This window comes from Oryzias latipes, chromosome 21 (assembly GCF_002234675.1).
Source record: "Oryzias latipes chromosome 21, ASM223467v1".
Taxonomy (NCBI): Eukaryota; Metazoa; Chordata; class Actinopteri; order Beloniformes; family Adrianichthyidae; genus Oryzias; species Oryzias latipes.
In genome coordinates this window covers 8,410,418-8,432,837 of record NC_019879.2, presented here as the reverse complement: position 1 = coordinate 8,432,837, position 22,420 = coordinate 8,410,418, and the positions used below count along the sequence as shown (strand labels likewise).

General features: G+C 38.3%; 3 protein-coding genes across 3 annotated transcripts in view; 1 reads left to right on the top strand and 2 right to left on the bottom strand.

Annotated features, from left to right (window-relative positions):
• cln5 (CLN5, intracellular trafficking protein) overlaps positions 1-11,528 on the bottom strand; it is a 46,648-nt gene extending 35,120 nt beyond the window's left edge. The window contains exons 1-2 of the mRNA XM_023950521.1: positions 11,419-11,528; positions 7,917-8,021 (exon numbers count right to left, since the gene is read on the bottom strand). The gene's annotated coding sequence lies outside the window, so the exon portion shown is untranslated. The remainder of the gene's footprint in view (positions 1-7,916; positions 8,022-11,418) is intronic.
• A 4,855-nt stretch (positions 11,529-16,383) lies between these two features.
• On the top strand, positions 16,384-19,645 carry LOC101161680 (ES1 protein homolog, mitochondrial). The gene is made up of 4 exons (XM_004081457.3): positions 16,384-16,629; positions 17,696-17,867; positions 17,955-18,153; positions 19,224-19,645. The coding sequence occupies exons 1-4, from the start codon at positions 16,435-16,437 to the stop codon at positions 19,417-19,419; spliced, it is 762 nt and encodes a 253-aa protein (XP_004081505.1). The 5' UTR covers positions 16,384-16,434; the 3' UTR covers positions 19,420-19,645.
• Positions 19,477-22,185, bottom strand: acod1 (aconitate decarboxylase 1). The gene is made up of 5 exons (XM_004081566.4): positions 22,018-22,185; positions 21,687-21,848; positions 21,427-21,516; positions 21,147-21,346; positions 19,477-20,637 (listed from the first exon to the last, which is right to left on the bottom strand). Exons 1-5 carry the CDS (start codon positions 22,027-22,029, stop codon positions 19,665-19,667), a joined length of 1,437 nt encoding a protein of 478 aa, XP_004081614.1. The 5' UTR covers positions 22,030-22,185; the 3' UTR covers positions 19,477-19,664.
• Positions 22,186-22,420: the final 235 nt, after the last annotated feature.

Here is a 22,420-nt window from a genome sequence, read left to right as displayed (position 1 = left end):
ACATGAACTCACAACACGAATTAATAACTCTCAACATAAAACAATGACTCACAACACGAATCAACGACTTACAACACGAATCAATCACTCTCAACACGAATCAATTACTCACGAAACAATAACTCACAACACAAATCAATAACTCACAAAACGAATCAATAACTCTCAACACGAATTAAAAACTCTCAACACGAATCAATAACTCTCAACACGAAACAATAACTCACGAAACAATAACTCACAACATGAAACAATAACTCACGAATCAATAACTGACAACACGAAACAATAACTCACAACACAAATCAATAACTCACAACACGAAACAATAACTCACAACATGTTACAATAACTCTCAACACGAATCAATAACTTACAACACGAATCAATAACTTTCAACACGAAACAATAACTCCCGAAACAATAACTCAACACGAAACAATAACTCATGAATCAATAACTCTCAACACGAAACAATAACTATCAACAAGAATCAATAACTCTCAACACGAATAAATAACTCACAACACGAAACAATAACTCACAAGACAAATCAATAACTCACAAGACAAATCAATAACTCTCAACACGAATCAATAACTCACAACACGAATTAATAACTCAATACGAAACATTAATTCACAACATGAAACAATAACCCACGAAACAATAACTCACAACATGAAACAATAATTCACGAATCAATAACTCACAACATGAATTAATAACTCCCAAAACAAAACAATAACTCACAACACGAATCAATGACTCACAACACGAATCAATCACTCTCAACACGAATCAATAACTCACGAAACAATAACTCACGAAGCAATAATTCACAACATGAAACAATAACTCTCAACAAGAATCAATAACCCTAAACACGAATCAATAACTCTCAACACGAAACAATAACTAACGAAACAATAACTCAAAACATGAAACAATAACTCACGAATCAATAACTCACAACACGAAACAATAACTCACAACACAAATCAATAACTCTCAACACGAAACAATAACTCACGAAACAATAACTCACAACACGAATTAATAACTCAATACGAAACAATTACTCACAACATGAAACAATAACTCACGAATCAATAACACACAACACGAAACATGAACTCACAACACGAATTAATAACTCTCAACATAAAACAATGACTCACAACACGAATCAATGACTTACAACACGAATCAATCACTCTCAACACGAATCAATTACTCACGAAACAATAACTCACAACACAAATCAATAACTCACAAAACGAATCAATAACTCTCAACACGAATTAAAAACTCTCAACACGAATCAATAACTCTCAACACGAAACAATAACTCACGAAACAATAATTCACAACATGAAACAATAACTCACGAATCAATAACTGACAACACGAAACAATAACTCACAACACAAATCAATAACTCACAACACGAAACAATAACTCACAACATGTTACAATAACTCTCAACACGAATCAATAACTGAACACGAATCAATAACTTTCAACACGAAACAATAACTCCCGAAACAATAACTCAACACGAAACAATAACTCATGAATCAATAACTCTCAACACGAAACAATAACTATCAACAAGAATCAATAACTCTCAACACGAATCAATAACTTACAACACGAAACAATGACTCACAACACGAAACAATAACTCACAAGACAAATCAATAACTCACAAGACAAATCAATAACTCTCAACACGAATCAATAACTCACAACACGAAACAATAACTCAATATGAAACATTAATTCACAACATGAAACAATAACCCACGAAACAATAACTCACAACATGAAACAATAATTCACGAATCAATAACTCACAACATGAATTAATAACTCCCAAAACAAAACAATAACTCACAACACGAATCAATGACTCACAACACGAATCAATCACTCTCAACACGAATCAATAACTCACGAAACAATAACTCACGAAGCAATAATTCACAACATGAAACAATAACTCTCAACAAGAATCAATAACCCTAAACACGAATCAATAACTCTCAACACGAAACAATAACTAACGAAACAATAACTCAAAACATGAAACAATAACTCACGAATCAATAACTCACAACACGAAACAATAACTCACAACACAAATCAATAACTCTCAACACGAAACAATAACTCACGAAACAATAACTCACAACACGAATTAATAACTCAATACGAAACAATTACTCACAACATGAAACAATAACTCACGAATCAATAACACACAACACGAAACATGAACTCACAACACGAATTAATAACTCTCAACATAAAACAATGACTCACAACACGAATCAATGACTTACAACACGAATCAATCACTCTCAACACGAATCAATTACTCACGAAACAATAACTCACAACACAAATCAATAACTCACAAAACGAATCAATAACTCTCAACACGAATTAAAAACTCTCAACACGAATCAATAACTCTCAACACGAAACAATAACTCACGAAACAATAACTCACAACATGAAACAATAACTCACGAATCAATAACTGACAACACGAAACAATAACTCACAACACAAATCAATAACTCACAACACGAAACAATAACTCACAACATGTTACAATAACTCTCAACACGAATCAATAACTTACAACACGAATCAATAACTTTCAACACGAAACAATAACTCCCGAAACAATAACTCAACACGAAACAATAACTCATGAATCAATAACTCTCAACACGAAACAATAACTATCAACAAGAATCAATAACTCTCAACACGAATAAATAACTCACAACACGAAACAATAACTCACAAGACAAATCAATAACTCACAAGACAAATCAATAACTCTCAACACGAATCAATAACTCACAACACGAATTAATAACTCAATACGAAACATTAATTCACAACATGAAACAATAACCCACGAAACAATAACTCACAACATGAAACAATAATTCACGAATCAATAACTCACAACATGAATTAATAACTCCCAAAACAAAACAATAACTCACAACACGAATCAATGACTCACAACACGAATCAATCACTCTCAACACGAATCAATAACTCACGAAACAATAACTCACGAAGCAATAATTCACAACATGAAACAATAACTCTCAACAAGAATCAATAACCCTAAACACGAATCAATAACTCTCAACACGAAACAATAACTAACGAAACAATAACTCAAAACATGAAACAATAACTCACGAATCAATAACTCACAACACGAAACAATAACTCACAACACAAATCAATAACTCTCAACACGAAACAATAACTCACGAAACAATAACTCACAACACGAATTAATAACTCAATACGAAACAATTACTCACAACATGAAACAATAACTCACGAATCAATAACACACAACACGAAACATGAACTCACAACACGAATTAATAACTCTCAACATAAAACAATGACTCACAACACGAATCAATGACTTACAACACGAATCAATCACTCTCAACACGAATCAATTACTCACGAAACAATAACTCACAACACAAATCAATAACTCACAAAACGAATCAATAACTCTCAACACGAATTAAAAACTCTCAACACGAATCAATAACTCTCAACACGAAACAATAACTCACGAAACAATAATTCACAACATGAAACAATAACTCACGAATCAATAACTGACAACACGAAACAATAACTCACAACACAAATCAATAACTCACAACACGAAACAATAACTCACAACATGTTACAATAACTCTCAACACGAATCAATAACTGAACACGAATCAATAACTTTCAACACGAAACAATAACTCCCGAAACAATAACTCAACACGAAACAATAACTCATGAATCAATAACTCTCAACACGAAACAATAACTATCAACAAGAATCAATAACTCTCAACACGAATCAATAACTTACAACACGAAACAATGACTCACAACACGAAACAATAACTCACAAGACAAATCAATAACTCACAAGACAAATCAATAACTCTCAACACGAATCAATAACTCACAACACGAAACAATAACTCAATATGAAACATTAATTCACAACATGAAACAATAACCCACGAAACAATAACTCACAACATGAAACAATAATTCACGAATCAATAACTCACAACATGAATTAATAACTCCCAAAACAAAACAATAACTCACAACACGAATCAATGACTCACAACACGAATCAATCACTCTCAACACGAATCAATAACTCACGAAACAATAACTCACGAAGCAATAATTCACAACATGAAACAATAACTCTCAACAAGAATCAATAACCCTAAACACGAATCAATAACTCTCAACACGAAACAATAACTAACGAAACAATAACTCAAAACATGAAACAATAACTCACGAATCAATAACTCACAACACGAAACAATAACTCACAACACAAATCAATAACTCTCAACACGAAACAATAACTCACGAAACAATAACTCACAACACGAATTAATAACTCAATACGAAACAATTACTCACAACATGAAACAATAACTCACGAATCAATAACACACAACACGAAACATGAACTCACAACACGAATTAATAACTCTCAACATAAAACAATGACTCACAACACGAATCAATGACTTACAACACGAATCAATCACTCTCAACACGAATCAATTACTCACGAAACAATAACTCACAACACAAATCAATAACTCACAAAACGAATCAATAACTCTCAACACGAATTAAAAACTCTCAACACGAATCAATAACTCTCAACACGAAACAATAACTCACGAAACAATAACTCACAACATGAAACAATAACTCACGAATCAATAACTGACAACACGAAACAATAACTCACAACACAAATCAATAACTCACAACACGACACAATAACTCACAACATGTTACAATAACTCTCAACACGAATCAATAACTGAACACGAATCAATAACTTTCAACACGAAACAATAACTCCCGAAACAATAACTCAACACGAAACAATAACTCATGAATCAATAACTCTCAACACGAAACAATAACTATCAACAAGAATCAATAACTCAACACGAATCAATAACTTACAACACGAAACAATGACTCACAACACGAAACAATAACTCACAACACGAAACAATAACTCTCAACACGAAACAATAACTCACGAAACAATAACTCACAACACGAATTAATAACTCAATACGAAACAATTACTCACAACATGAAACAATAACTCACGAATCAATAACACACAACACGAAACATGAACTCACAACACGAATTAATAACTCTCAACATAAAACAATGACTCACAACACGAATCAATGCCTTACAACACGAATCAATCACTCTCAACACGAATCAATTACTCACGAAACAATAACTAACAACACAAATCAATAACTTACAAAACGAATCAATAACTCTCAACACGAATTAATAACTCTCAACACGAATCAATAACTCTCAACACGAAACAATAACTCACGAAACAATAACTCACAACATGAAACAATAACTCACGAATCAATAACTGACAACACGAAACAATAACTCACAACACAAATCAATAACTCACAACACGGAACAATAACTCACAACATGTTACAATAACTCTCAACACGAATCAATAACTCAACACGAATCAATCACTCTCAACACGAATCAATAACTCACGAAACAATAACTCACGAAACAATAACTCACGAAGCAATAATTCACAACATGAAACAATAACTCTCAACAAGAATAAATAACCCTCAACACGAATCAATAACTCTCAACACGATAAAATAACTCACGAAACAATAACTCACAACATGAAACAATAACTCACGAATCAATAACTCACAACACGAAACAATAACTCACAACAAAAATCAATAACTCTCAACACGAAACAATAACTCACGAAACAATAACTCATAACACGAATTAATAACTCAATACGAAACAATTACTCACAACATGAAGCAATAACTCACGAATAAATAACCCACAACACAAAACAATAATTCACAATACAATAACTCACAACACAAAACAATAACTCACAATACAATAATTCACAATGCTAAATAATAACTCACAACACGAAACAATAACTCACAACACAAATCAAAAACTCACAAAACGAATCAATAACTCACAACACGAATTAATAACTCACAACACAAAACAATAACTCACAACATGAAACAATAACTCACGAATCAATAACTCACAACACTAAACAATAACTCACAACACGAAACAATGACTCACAACACGTTACAATGACTCTCAACACCAAACAATAACTCACAACATGAAACAATATCTCTCAACACGAATCAATAACTCACAACATGAATCAATAACTCACAACACGAATTAATAACTCTAGACACGAAACAATAACTCACAACACGAAACAATGAATCACAACACGAATCATTTTCGCTAAGATCTTGTAGTTTTGTGGTGTAGAGCTGCTCAAAGGGGCTCCGTGTGCTCTGCTGCTAACTAGCGTCAGGGGTTTCAGTGGAAAACAACAGTCAGATGCTGAAGGACGCTCAATATTGATTAAATAAATATCATTTAGAAAAGATTTTGAATCGATACAAGTATCAGCAAATGTGCCCAAAAAAAATCCCCATTTGATAGCCCCTGCCAGGGTCTATTGATGCAAGAGGATGTGCCAGAAGTTTACTCTGTCTAAAGAGTTTCCAAAGCCTTACCCTAAAACAGTGGTGGACAGTTTTGGCCCCCTGGGGCCGGTGTCCTGCAGGTTTTATAAATGTCCCTGTTTCAACTCACCTGATTTTAATAATAATCATCATCCCCACATCAACTAGGTCCGCACAATTCTGTTAAGGTCGTGTTTTTGTGGTTGTGTTAAAGCAAGGAAACACCAAAAACCTGCAGGGACACTGGCCCTGGAGGACTGGAATTGCCCACCTCTGCTCTAAAACAAAGCCCCAATGCGCCTCAGTCACAGCTGTCCTTACAGGTGGAAACATTGTTTGTAGGTAAAAATGGGCAAATCTGTCAAATACCTCCCGGCCTGAAACTGCAAACAGAGCCCAAAGTAAAAATACTTCCAAAGCAAACGATCAGGAATGAGATTTTTCACCTGTGTGGATGGTTGCTTCACACAGAGATTTTCTAAAGAAATGAGTCAGAGTTAGAACATTTTCATCACTAAATGTGCAGAAGAAGAAGTAAAGCTCTCTGCTGTGCGTTTCCTAAACACATATGTGCCGTGGATCAGAAGGGTCACAACACTACACAAAATAACAGAATACAAATTGTCACAACACTAAACTATTAACTCACAACACAAAACAATTAACTCATAACACAAAACAATTAACTCACAACACAACACTAACTCACAAATTTTGTATTTAAATAGCCACATTAAGGAGTTCTGCATCGGGTAACTGAGGTATTTTCAATTTATTGTGGTATTCTATCATTTAAGTTTTTAATAAATCATTTAGGCAAAATATATATTTAGTAGTTGGTGTTTTATAAATTTTGATATTTAGGGAATTCCTTAGGCTTCCTTTAGTTCTGAAAGCTAAATTAAAATTGTTTAAAATAATTTAGTATCCATGAGTTGATTCTGCAATTTCTACAACTAACATCGGTTGCCACTGGACTTTATTTTGGCCTCAAAGTAAATGAACATTCATTAAATATGTTAAAAAGTCAGTAATTGGATAAAAGCATTGCAGAGTCCAGAGTTTCGTGAGTCACTTGAACGCCGCACAGCTTTCATAGCTCGTCGTTTTTGTGAGGCTGTTAGACTTTCAATGCTCCACTTAATGCGGTGACACAAGAAGTCCATTTAAAAAGGGGGAAAACACAACAAAACATGCGTAGGACAGCTCGAATAAAGTCGAAACGGTCGGTCACATGACCTGGCACCCCGTAAATCCTACCTGTACGGTACGGGCCACTGCTTCTGTCTGCCAACTCCGAACCAAGCAGCCGCTTCGAGACACAGCAGCAGCTTCAGAAGGACGGCGAACTCCATGTGGGAAAACCTGAAGACACCAAAAGTCAGCGAGAAGCTGTGAAAGCTGCTTTTGACTCTAATCTAAGTTTACTTCCTCAAAGTTAAACACGTGGTTTTGTTTTGAATCACGTGACATATCTGAGGGAGAGGAATAAAGTCCTGAACTGTTGGATTCATCAGAAAACAGGCACATGAGAGCTTTACGTTACTTTATGTTACATTTTAGGTATTACATTATTAATTATTCATAGATGTTAATTGCTTATTTGTGTATTATTTTTATTTTAGTTTATAATGCAATTTGTTAAATAATCTATGAAGAAAACCTCAAATTTGGGGTCTTTTTTGATAACCAAATACAATTTTAACAACATTTACATACTTGTTCGTGCGTGCGTGCGTGTGTGTGTGTGAGTGAATCTGTGTCTGTCTATCTATATGTGAACTATTAATGGGCTATTGACATCATCCTAGATCAGGGGTGTCAAACTAATTTTGGGTCGGGGGCCACATTCAACCCCTCTGATCTCAATTGGGCCGGACCAGAAAAGCAAAATAAAGCAGCTTTGTTTTTTTGTTTTTTACTCAGTTGAAAAAAATGCCTCAACCAACATGGTAGCCTTATCACTTATTATTACATATAAATTCATTCATTCACAGAGGCCAATGGATCTCAAATTAAATGCATTTCACTTTTCTTAAAAATCGGTTTGTCCAATTTTATGCAGACTGAATATTTTACATCTGACACTGAAGCAATCCTGATAGTAACCTCAAAAGGGGGCTACGGAAAAAAATGAAACCCCCTGCCAAAAATCTAAATGTGCAAATCAATGAAAACTTGAAATAAATTAATCTTGAAACATTTGTGAACATAACAAGAATTTGGAGTTAACCTCCCTTTCTCTCCTGAAACTTCACCTGGCCATCAATATCAGGATTCAGATCCATTTTAGGTTGATTGATTGTGTATTTTGCAAAGGTGCGTTTTTGTGTGTCTGCGTGTGCGTCTTTACCCCAAAAATAGATTTTTGGTAAAAACAATAATTACCCCCCCCCCCCCCCCCCAAAAAAAAAAAAAACCCTCCCCCATTTCGGAGCTGATTGCATCACTAAGCATCACACCACCAATGATGTAATCGATACATCATATTAACTTTTGATGTCACATGACTTCAAATGAAAACATTTGATGTCAAATGATGTCATATGATGTAACATTATCTGTCATGAGTTAGTGTTAAAAGTTTACTAATAGGAGCAAAAACCTTGAGATTCTGATCAATTGTTGCACGCAAGTTTCGTATATCGCAAAGAACAAAGTACCAAGTTTAACAAGTGTCTTTGTTTACATATAACCTTTGCTGTCAAACTAATTAGAATTCTCAAAAAAACGTATCATGGAATCATCAAGACACCGTTCTGTCCGAAAATCCCTAAAGAATTTTCAACTCAGCAGTTTGGATTCTGTTGTGGGGAACGAGTCCACTTTTGAATTTGAGTTTCATTCTACTTTCATGGACTGGGATGACATTGACGAAGACAATGATTACTCTCCCCCCCCTTCTGATGATGAAGAGGAATTTCCTGAGACTCCAGAAACTCCTTACTATGATTATTCTCCCCTTTATAAAAATGAGGAGGAAGAATTTCCAGAAACTCCTGAACCAAAAAGACAGCAGGATTGGGAAAACTCCAAGCCAAAAACCTGCCCGCAAAACCAAACCTTAGGGTTAAAGCCCTTAAGTCTTGCTCCAATCGTCTCCTTTCGCCCAATTGCATTCTTTCCTGTGAAGCCGGTGTCTGTCCCTAAATCAACTCAGCCTGAGGGAATCAAACCTTTGGGAAAGGGAAAACAAACTACAACTGCTTTGGATGAGCCGACTTCAACATCTGAGTCGACCTCAGTGGAGAACGCAGAAGCACTTCAAGTAGAGAACACTGCTGTGAAAAGTGAAGTAGAGTGTCTGAAGGAGCTTCTCCAGCAGAAAGATCAGAAGCTGGCGGATGCTGAAAAGCTGAAAGCTGATCACTTTGAAGAGCAGATGAGCCACAAGACAGAACTTTTACCAAAAGCTGAAACCTCTTTGAGCCACATGACTGAAGCACAAAATAAGCTGGCTAAAGAAAGAGAAGAAAACACCTCCCTCAAGCAAGAAATGGCTGAACTAAGAAAAGCTCATGAGGAGGATAAGGCCGCCACTGAAAAGAAGTTTTTGGAATTGCTCTCTAAAAATGAGAAGAGCATGGAACAGTTAAGAGAAACTATCACAGAAAAAGAGACCATCATGAGCAAATTTGAAAAGGTCTCCAGGACAAGGATCGTAAAACTACTCGGTCAGATTGACGATCTAAAAATGGAGCAACAGAAGAAAGATTACATGCTGCGGGAAGCTGCTGGGAAAGCCGAACACCTTGAAGAACAGATGAGCCAAGAAAGACAGCAATGGCAGGAAGACAAGTCCTCCGTCTTACAAGAAATCGCTCATCTAAAGACAGCTCTGAAGGACAAGGAGACTGAGGTGACCAAATCTAAAAGAGTCTCCAAGAAAAAGAATGTCCAACTACTCCGTCAGATGGACGACCTAAAAGCGCAGCATGAGCAGGAACATTTGGACCTCACCAGCCAATTGGAAATGCAGAAAGAGTGTCTTCTAAACTACCATGAGCTGACATTAACAGAAGCATATAATCAGCTGGCTAAAGAAAGAGAAGAAAACCTCTCCCTCAAGCAAGAAATGGCTGAACTAAGAAAAGTTCATGAGGAGGAAAAGGCCGCAATAAAAAATTCTAATGCAGCCTCAAGTGGTGAGATCTTCAAGCTACAATGTCAGATTGAGGGACTAAAACGGGAGCACGAGAAGGAATTTACGGGTCTCATCAACAATTTTGAAAAGGAGAGAAAGGATCTTGAAGAACACTATAATAGGAAGTTAAATTCCCAAATGGATCAGATGGAAGGCGAAATAAAAAGATGTCAGGAGGAAAAAGACTCCCTGCTGGAAGAAATTGGTGAATTACAAAGGAATTGTGAGAAGCATAAGGCAGCATGTCACCGAACTGAAAATAAGGAGATGGAAAAATTACAAAGAACCATCAGAGAAAAAGATGCCATCATAAGCCAGTCTGAAGTCATTTGGAGCAAAAAGCTGGAGCAAAGAGACCAACAGCTTGAGACAATAACACAGGCCGCTCTCAAGAATAAAATGGACCTCAGCAGGGAAATACACCTGTTGCAAGAAAGGATTGAACAAGAGAGGATCAAAACAAATGTAGCCAAACTCAGTTTTGACCTGAAGGTAAAGGAGTCCACCAAATTAAGAGCTGCTTTGGTCCAGAAAGAACTGGAAGGCCAGAAGCAGCTGGAACAAGAAAGACAACAGCTGGAAGAAGAAAAGTCCACCCTTTCACAACAAATCGCTCACCTGAAGAAAGTTGTCAAGAAGAAAAAGACCATCATCAGAAAAACTCAAGAGGATTTCCAGGTCCAAATTCATCAACTACAGCAGCAGGTGGATGAGCTGAAAGAGAAGACCACAAAGAAAGGTGTTGGTCGGAGGCTCCTGAACCTGTTTAGAAGGTCTAGAAAAAAGGACTGAGTGGACCTCGACCACAGCCCCCCCCCCCCCCCCCCCCCCCCACACACACACACACACAACAATCCTGGGGCGTGGTGCAGTCATAGGGGGGTCGACCCCTGATCGAAGATGCAGGTTCAATTTCCGCCCTGCACACCCTTGTGTCAAAGTGTCCTTGGGCGAGACACTGAACTCCACCTTGCCTCTGGTGGAAGGTTGGCGCCAGTGTTCAGCAGTGAGCCGCCACCAGTGTGTGAATGTGTGTGAATGTGCGTGAATGGGTCTGTGACTGTAAAGCGCTTTGGACCTTCGAAAAGGTAAAAAAGCGCTTTATAAGTATACGCCATTGACCTCACACACACCAAGCCCCCCCACAGCCCTCACACACACTAAGCTCCCCCACAGCACTTTCACACACACCAAGCCCCCCCACAGCCCTCACACACACTAAGCCCCCAACACCCACACACATTTAGGCTTTGACTCTTTTAACACCTTAGATGGAGTTATGACCGTCCAAGAACGGCCAAACTGTAGGAAAAGCTCCAGTGCTAAAGAGTTAAACATTTAATTATTGTTGTGTGGGTAAAAACTGCTGTGGCTTTTTCTGTTTTTCTATTCTAAATGTGTATCTTGTAAATATGTATATTCTAGTCTATTTTTTATTTTATTGTTTTAAAGGGAACTTTCCTTGACACCCCTTTTACATCTTAGCTAGGTTTTCTTTAACTACTTTGGTTCTGTTTTACTTTTTATCTTAGTTTTTATTTTGTTTGATGATAACATTTTTTATTTTATTTTAGTGATAGCCCAGCTATATTTTTCTCGTTGGTTATTCAAATGTGTTGCCCCCCCCCCCGCCCTCCTTTGATCTAAACAGGGTTTTCTCCAGGCGCTCTGGTTTCTCCCTCTGTCCAAAAAAAATCCCCCCAATGTCTAATCTCCTAATACTTAGAATAAAGAAATACATAAAATGAAATAAAATAAATATCTTATAAAAGCTATTTTAACTACAGGGTTTTCTCCAGGCGCTCTGGTTTCTCCCTCTGTCCAAAAAAGCCCCAAACTCTGATCTAATACTTAGAATGAAGAAATAAATATAATGAAATAAAATAAAATAAATAGCAAATAAAAGCTTTTTTTTAACCACAGGTTTTTCTCCAGGTGCTCTGGTTTCTCCCTTTGTCCAAAAAACCCCCTCAAACTCTAGTCCACTAATACTTAAAATAAAAAAATAAATACAATGAAATAAAAAAAATAGCAAAAGTATCATGTATCTTAAAAGTAAAATTAAAAAGCAAAAAAAAAAAAAAAAATTCCCCCTCCTTGAATTGCCACCTTATCGCGGTGGAGGGGTTTGCGTGCCCAAAAAAAATCCCCATTTGATAGCCCTGCCAGGGTCTATTGATGCCAGAGGATGGGCCAGACTAAGAGCAATTCACACAAAGAAAGAACAATGAACTGAGACATTATCATGGTTGAAGTTTACTCTGTCTATAGAGTTTCCAAAGCCTTACTCTACAACAGTGGTGGACAGTTTTGGCCCCCAGGGGCCGGTGTCCTGCAGGTTTTATAAATGTCCCTGTTTCAACTCACCTGATTTTAATAATAATCATCATCCCCACATCAACTAGGTCTGCACAACTCTGTTAATGTCGTGTTTTTGTGGTTGTGTTAAAGCAAGGAAACACCAAAAACCTGCAGGGACACTGGCCCTGGAGGACTGGAATTGCCCACCTCTGCTTTAAAACAAAGCCCCAATGAGCCTCAGTCACAGCTGTCCTTCCAGGTGGAAACATTGTCTGCAGGTAAAAATGGGCAAATCTGTCAAATACCTCCCGGCCTGAAACTGCAAACAGAACCCAAAGTAAAAATACTCCCAAAGCAAACGATCGGGAATGAGATTTTTCACCTGCGTGGATGGTTGCTTCACTCTCAGATTTTCTAAAGAAATCAGTCAGAGTTAGAACAGTTTCATCACTAAATGTGCAGAAGAAGAAGTAAAGCTCTCTGCTGTGCGTTTCCTAAACACATATGTGCCGTGGCTCAGAAGGGTCACAACACTACACAAAATAACAGAATACGATTTGTCACAAAACTAAAATATTAACTCACAACACAAAACAATAACTCACAACACAAGAACTCACCACGCAACACAATAACTCACAACACAAGAACTCGCAACACAATAACTCACCACACAATAACTCACAACACAAGAACTCACAACACAAAACAATAACTCACAACACAATAACTCACAACACAATAACGCACAACACGAAAAAATTAACTCACAACACAAAACAAGAACTCTCAACACAATAACTCACAACACGAAACAATAACTCACAACACAAAACAATAATTCACAATACAATAACTCTCAACACGAATCAATAACTCTCAACACGAATCAATAACTCACAACACGAATCAATAACTCACAACACGAATCATTTTCGCTAAGATCTTGTAGTTTTGTGGTGTAGAGCTGCTCAAAGAGGCTCCATGTGCTCTGCTGCCAACTAGCGGTCAGGGGTTTAAGTGGAAAACAAGAGTCAGATGCTGAAGGAGGCTCATTATTGATTAAATAAATATCTTTTTTAAAAGATTTTGAATCGATACTATATAAAATGAATGTTTTTAGATCTTATTCTTTATTATATTGCAGTTTCATCTTTAGTGTAAAGTGAACTCATTTTCAACTCTTTTAGGACTTATTCTCCAGTGACCTTCACTTGTCATTTGTAGTTGCAGCAGCAACTAGGACTTCTTTGTGCAAATCTAGGAGTTTCCAGAGACGCAATAAATATGTCATGGACTACATTTCTACTATCTGGGTTGAACATCTTATCCTTGGGAAAGTGTTCAGATTCGTGTTCTCATGTGGAGGATGAAGCTTTGATTTGATTTGAAATGGTTTATTTCAAGCAATTAAGTAGAAATAATACACCAAAGCAATATAATCATCAGTTGTACATTCATAAAGTAACTCATCAAATGTATGGTAATTAGACATATTAATAAATATTGCTTGAAAGGGAGTGGAAGGAAGCAAACTTATATGATCCCACCCCGTTATACTATAACTATTTTATTACATGATTTATCAATATCCGGTTCCCAGTTTTTATCACACAGAATTAAAAATCATAAGGTATCGATAAAGCACATGACAAAGATGAATTACTTAATTATTATGTAAAAAATAACTATTTTAGAAATCAACATGACAAATGCAGATCAGTCATCTAAAATATATGCAGATTAAGTTACTTATAAAAGTCATTCATATAATTAAAACATAATACTATTTCAGTAAAATAGACACAACACTGTTTCAGGAATTTTCATAGCAAAATTTCATCAAGGATCAAAAGTTAAAAACATGTGCAAAATTATGCTACATAAGGAAAGATTTTTGAATCAATTTATGAATTTTTGGAGCAAGTGAAGTAATAGCATTTAACATTGATCAATTTAACCATTTTCAATAAGTGATTAATCATTTATTTTACTTTTTTTATATATTTCTTTTTTTTCTTTTTCTTGTGTGTGTGTAGGTCTTTTAACTTGAGAATCCAGATATCTGCAACAATGTCTTTAATGCGTGTTAGAACTATTGTCAGGGCAATAAACTTCGTGTATTTTTAATCCGGTTGAATCCTTGGTTTGCTTTACCACTCTCGAATCCTGAACGCGCACGCATGGAAAGATCTAAAAGCGTAAGATTTCTTTCCTACAATACAAGTATCACCAAATGAGTTATTGAGGTATTTCACTGAATTGAGGTTTTTACCTGCACCCCTACTTAACCCTACTGCCTACCTCAAAACCAATGAGAGACAAGTAAACCCAGGCTAAACAAAATAATAAAGAAAATCATTAAGATGAAATACCCTGCGACAGACTGGAGAACAGTCCAGGGCATCCCCTGCCTTCACCCACATGTGGCCGGGAAAGGCTCCGGCTGCCCCGTGACCCTGAAAGGGATAAAACCGTAGAAAATGAACGAATGAATTAAGATATTTTGGGTGTACCTCTAAGAAGTGCATGAAAAGGGTTCCACCAAAAAAAACAAAAAAAAAAACAAGAAAAGATCATGCAGAGAAAGTTACCAAATAAATCATGAAAAATGTTAATTTTAATATGAGATTGTACCTATGAGAATAAAGTATGCGTTTTTAATGGGTGTGTTGTGACGTCTCTGACATTAAACCAGGGCTTCTCAAATAGTTGGGCACGCGATGCGATGCCAGGGGGAGGCGCGCAGTAGTAGCGACCTTAGGCAGAGGTAATACCGGAATTGCCCGGGGTGCAAATTTAACGGGGGCGATGGCGGCAGCGGCTAAGTGCTTGGAAAGATCAATTTGCATTTAATATTTATTGATTGATTGAATTATTTTTCTCAGCATCAAATGGTTCAATTGGTCAAAAATATTTTTAGTTTAAATAAGGACTGACCGATTCCTATTTCAGGCACTTTAAGCTTCTTTTTTGTTTTAGACTATAAAAGGGTTTGTGTGTGGCAAAATAAATGTAATATTTGTTGAAAGTGGATTTAGCTTATTTTTGTTGATTTTAAAACGTACAATTTTAGGTATGCTTACACAATTTTCATAGATTCTGATTTTATTTATAGTCACCGCGGCGAGTGTTTGTGTGGTGGTGGGGGGGAAACATTTTCTTTTTCCAATGGGGGCCTTGGAAAAAATAATTGAGAAGCACTGCAGTAGACCAAAACGAGCTGCAGTTCTAATGTTTTACCGCAGGGTGGCAGTGATGCGCCGTGGCACCTGTGCATCAACTTTAAATTTGGAGTGCAGAAGTAGCAGTTGCGCACTGGGGGCGTCCATCATGCTCACTCTGCTCCACGGTTGTGGTAGAAGTCTGCTGAGCGCCAGAACACACCAGAACTTCCGCAAAAGTTACTACTCCGCACAGATGGCAAAGCGCGTGGCGGTGGTGCTGGCGGGCTGCGGGGTTTATGACGGCAGCGAAATCCACGAGGCCTCCGCCGTTTTGGTGCATCTGAGCAGAGGAGGAGCTACTGTAAGTCAAGTGCAGGAGCAAATTTAGGGGTTGAGGGTGACAGGAGGGGGCAGGAGGAGCGCCACACCTTCTTGACACCCTCCTCTGAGCCCTTTTCTAATGCACCTCTCCAGTTTTTCTTTAGTTAACTCAGGTGTGGTGTCAGTGACACCCGTGTGACCTCTAGAGCCTCTACTGCTGCTCAGTCATACTGTGTGCAGATCATTCAATGGATCACAAGTTCCTCTGTTTGACTGCTGCGGTGTCAACACAGAGAACATATAATATATATATATATATATATATATATATATATATATATATATATACACACACACACCTTTTACAAATAAAATTAGTAGGGAAAAAATATGGTGAAAAAAAAAAAAAAATTCAGTCTTAAATTAGATATCACCCCTAAATGGGTTTGTCATTTCCAGGAGGCAGTGCAGATTTACACAACTTAAAGACCCACTTCTATTAAAATTGTGTTTTTAGCATTTCCTTGTTGCATTTTAGCGTTTTGCTGACCATGGAGAACGTTTGTAAAGAAAATAAAGCTTAAAATTACATTTCTGTATTCAAATCATTCCAATATTTCTCACCAAGTTTGTTGCACTGGTAATGTTAGTGCGAGCAGTAGAACATGTGAACGGATGGGTGATGGGGTGTGGGGCGGGCTTACTTTGTGCCAACAGTCCCGCCCACAACTCAAAGAGGAATTTTTTGATGGCCTCATTGATTTCATATGAGAACTCATATAGCCAAAACTATGTCCTAGAACACGACTCCGATTTTTTTGAGTTTGACTGAAAATGGCATAATCGTCATTAAAAGAACACTGGAAAGGCTGGTTCTTTGAGAAAACCCAGTAAAGATGCAGAACTTATGAATCAACAGACATCATGGTTACATTTTTTGTGTGTGACTTTTCGGTATCAAATAAACTGCTCTTATGAATTTATAGTATGTTCATAATTAGTTCTCTTCATGGCCTACAAAATAAATTCTATCCCTGATTGTGTCCAAGTAAATGCATTTGTGATGAACAAAGTTTGATTCAACAGACATATCTGCTGCGTTGCAGGTTCAGATGTTTGCTCCCAACATCGAGCAGATGCATGTTGTGAACCACCTGAAAGGTGAGCCTGCCGAGGAGAAAAGAAACGTGCTCGTGGAGAGTGCGAGGCTCGCCCGTGGAAACATCCAGGATCTGTCTAAGCTGAGCGTCAAAGACCACGATGCGGTTATTTTTCCAGGTCTGGGTAACTTTCTCTTGTCTCCTTATATCTGGACAAAGATAAGCTAAAAGTTGAATCTTCTGAGTCCTTTTACTTCCTGCTCAGGTGGTTTTGGAGCAGCAAAGAACCTCTGCACGTGGGCGATGCAGGGGAAGGACTGCTCCGTTAACGGCGAGGTGAAGGCGGCTCTGCAGGCGTTCCACGGAGAGGGCAAACCCATCGGCCTCTGCTGCATCTCACCTGTCCTGGCTGCCAAAGTGTTTCCTGGGTGTGAGGTCACTGTTGGCATTGAAAAGGACGAGAGGTATGTCGGATGGGTCTAAACCAGTGTGCAACCTTCAACACTAAAAGAGCTATTTGGGTCAAATTCTCACTGACTACAACCCAGTAGGAGCCACTTATTTACATCGCCCTTTAGAAAAATAAAACAAGGATTTGTATTTATGTTATTAGTACTATTAGGATGAATATAAATGAACTATTTGGTTTTTATGGGCATAAATAAAACAAAGAGAACATTTCCCAAATGTTTTAGTTATAGATTGTAACTTTTGGCTGAGGTTCACATGACTTCTTTTCAAAATAAAAGACACCGTATACCACATAAGATCATCTCTATGCAGCAAGTGTAGTAGTGTGATGTTAACAGTGATTTAAATAAGTTATTTTTACTGTTTGTGGTGCATCTAAACCAGAGATTTCTAAATCTAAATAACCAAGAACTAATTGACTCCTACTGTATTTTTTTGAACCTTTAAGGTGCACTTAAAATCCTTTAATTTGTTTAAAAATGTAAAATAAGCTTCATAATCCGGTATGCATGAGAACCCATGGTCACATCCGTGTAACATAAGAACATCAGAAATGTGATCCGTGGTCCACTTGGTCTGCCGTTCATCACACCTGGGTTCTTATGCATTAAGCAGGAATTCTGGTGGTGCTCACTGATCTCCAATTGATTTTCTGTCAATGTTGAGTCCGACTTTGTCAAACTACAAAGACGAACCGCTTGATTGTTGGAGCATCATGGGTACTATAGTCAGGAGCCTCGTAGATTGATGCGTTACTTTACTTTTTTTCCCTCTCTTAACTGCTTATTTACTTTTTGCTCTAAAGTTACTTTTTAAAATGAAAAACGCTTTATTTTTCTTTAACCTGAGAACCACAATGGAGTGGGAAAAGAGCCACAGCTTGCAGACCCCTGACCTAATTGAACAATATTGATTTATTTCAAGGACAAAGAAAAGGCTTTCCAGTGTTTTTGCTCCCTTTATAGACACACACATTGATGCATACGGTTCTGTTTTTGTTCATGTAACACCATAAAACATGTGTGGGGTTATTTCTGTCTCACTCTCTTCCTGGCTCCCCCAGGTATCCGGACACCAGTGACACTGCAGCAGCCATCAACCAGCTGGGCTGCAAACACGTCAGCAAGAGCGTGACGGAGAGCCACGTGGACGGGAAGAACAAGCTGGTCACCACTTGCGCCTTCATGTGCAACGCTCCCATCCACGAGATTTTTGACGGAATCGGGTCGATGGTTCAGGGTATCCTGAAACTCGCCTGATTTATTTCAGTTTGAATGACTACAGAAAATGGAGGGAAGTTGTAAAAATAGCTTTTGAAATTATTATGATCTGACAAATAGAAGCTTTGTGTTTTCCTTTATATTCAGATTTAAATGTGAACCAGATTTCCTTAAATTTACACCAGTAACTTTCTAAATAAAAACAGACATGAGCTTTTCCTTAGCAGAGTTTATTGCACATAAAATAAACAAGTACATCAAAAGTTTAGGTGTCCATCACTTCTTTAAGATGCTGCACTTCTGGCATAATCGTATAGTTCTTGTTCTGGACATCTGCTGGTGCGCCTCAGGAATGAATACAGATCAGAACAATCTGTGATCCTCTCAATGTTCCCCACCACATGGATCAGCCCCTCCACCCCTTCTGTATTCAGCACAGACGAGGCATTAGCCTGGAATTTGTCCACCAGGTCTTCCTGGCTCAGTGGCTTCCTCCAGTGGCCGTAGAAGGTATTGCACCTGGCGGTGTAGCTCAGCCCCAGGGTGGTTTCAATCTCCACCTGACAGTACATGTGATCAAAGCTGGGCCGGTTATCTTCAGGCGTCTGCACCTCCACTTTGGACAGAAGCTCCTTCAGGGCAGAGCGGTTGATTTGAGCTGGATGGTAGGATGCGACTGTCACCTTGTTGTCCAGCAGAGCTGAGCTGGCGTTGAACTGGAACGAGTGCCTGGCCTGGTGTTCTGAGTCAGGGAAGGGGCAGTTGATGTACTTGGATGGAGGCACGTGCAGCGTGACGCGGCTGATACGGCTGACATCAAAGCTCCCTTCTTTGTTTTGGAGCTTCCTGCGAGCTGCCAGACTGGCCTCCACAACCCAGTGCATAGCCAGGTGAGCGGGGATACGCTTGAACGCCACATCCTGCTCCTCTAGAATCCATTTAAAGACCCCGGAAGAGGAGTGAGCCATCACAGAGGGGCTGTAGTCTTTGTAGTAAACCCCAAAGCCGCTGCACATGTCAAGCATGGCCTGGTTTCCCTCCAGTCCAATCTGGGCCAGCTGAGCTGCCTCCAAGCCTCTCCGGGCCGCATTTCCTATGTGGAGGGGCTTGGTTTGTGTGGCGGCGTTGGCTAAAGGAGCCCCGGCGGAGGAAGCTGCAATAGCCAGAGCGTGACGGCACTGTGCGGGGGACAGGCCAAGGAGTTTAGCTGAGGCGGCAGCGCTCCCCATCACCCCCACAACACTGGGAGGGTGGAACCTGTCAACAGAGCCATGAGGTTTTATTAGTTGATCTTTAGAAACATTTAGGATGTGAGGGATACTGATGGGTATCAGAAAATTGCTCTAGCAATGAGAGTAACAGCAATATTGGTTAAAAATCACAGATTGAGATGCGTATCAAATCATGTGAGATGGGCAAATTACAAAACCCAGATAATAATAGATGTTTTTTTGTCAAAAAAGTAACATTAACCAATCACATGATCTCTGCACTCTTAAATATTTGCAAAACGTGAGTGTTCTGCTTTTATCTGTAGATTAAAAATTCTTTAAGATCTAAAGCAAATTAAGAAATTCTGAGGAATAGCTCCTGAACCCACAGACACATATTGATGCAAATATGCATCAAACCACTTTGGCTCCAAAATTACCTTAATTTAGCATCTAATTGAAAGCAAAAACAAAAGTGAAAGTGTTTTTTTTCTTCTTATTCAGGCATCAAGAGGTTAATAGAACATGAAATGCAAACATAAGTGCAGACCTCACCTCTCAGGGATGTTGTAGGCCTCTCTGGAGAACCTCATCAGCCTGCCCTGCACCTCGATGCCCACATTAAAGGCCAGCAGCAGGTCCAACCCAGTGGGCCTGCTGGGCATCGTCTCTGCCAGGGCCAACAGAGCGGGCAACACCGCCCCTGAGGGATGAGTGGCGGGGTGCCAGGTGTCGTCAAAGTCCATGGAGTGAACCTGATGCAAGACAGAGCTGAGAATCCACACCCAAAAAAAAAAGAAAAAGTGACTAAAAAGAATGTCTGTTGTAAACCTACTGCGATGCCATTGACAAATGCAGCGTAATGAGGAGGGAGGGTTAGGTCCGATCTGCCCCAAACACTGCTCCTCTGATCCGCCGTGAACGTCTGAATGAAAAGAGAAGGAAACGGTGATGAGTCACGACTGTGAGAAAAAAAACTTTTCACAAACAGTTGACAGTTAAGTCATTCAGGATTTTTCACAGATTGTTTTTAGTTTTCATTACAGTCTCAGTCCACTGAGGCTGCCGTTATGCAATATGTGCAGTTTCCTGTACCTGGCTGTACTTGAGGGCCTTGTTGAAGACAGTTGTTCTGGTTCCCAGCAGCCCAACACCCAGAGCGTCCAGCATCATCCTCTTGCTCCTGTGAATCACACCATCTGTCAGCTGGTTGGAGCTGAGGGCATGGATAGCAGCTCCAAAGCTCTCTGTGATACCCTGAGGAGGTGAAAGAGGGCCAATGCATGCAAAAAAGGAAGAAAAAAAAAGATTTAAAGTTAGAATTTAACTGGATGGAACACTGCATATCTTTAAAAATGAAAACTTCTCAAGTGAAATTCAGAACAATTCTCAACCCCACAAACCCATATGAGAACTAAGGAGGTACCTTTCGTAGCATTGTTGGCTCTTCAAGTGCCAAACTTCAGTGATTTGTGGTCTTTTTATATGTCATTCCAGCCTCTGAGGGCAGGCCTACAAATTTCCTAAGTGTCTAAAAACCAAATGATGAGAAGTCGGTACTTTCACAATGACTGGATGACTCCCTGTGACCCAAGAAAGCTAATAGTCATTTCTGTAAAATCCATACACCAAGTGGATCTTTGTTTGGCTTATTGCAAAGAAAAATGAACAAAAAGTGAAGAAAAAAAGTCTTGTAACGACTTAATTTGACATATTGAATTTGAAATTGTTATGCCATAATGTGACATAACTCTCTATAACTGCTAGACTTTAGGAGCATCTCTTGGACAAACATGGGAAAGGTGTGTGATCTCTATGTTTTTTTAGAA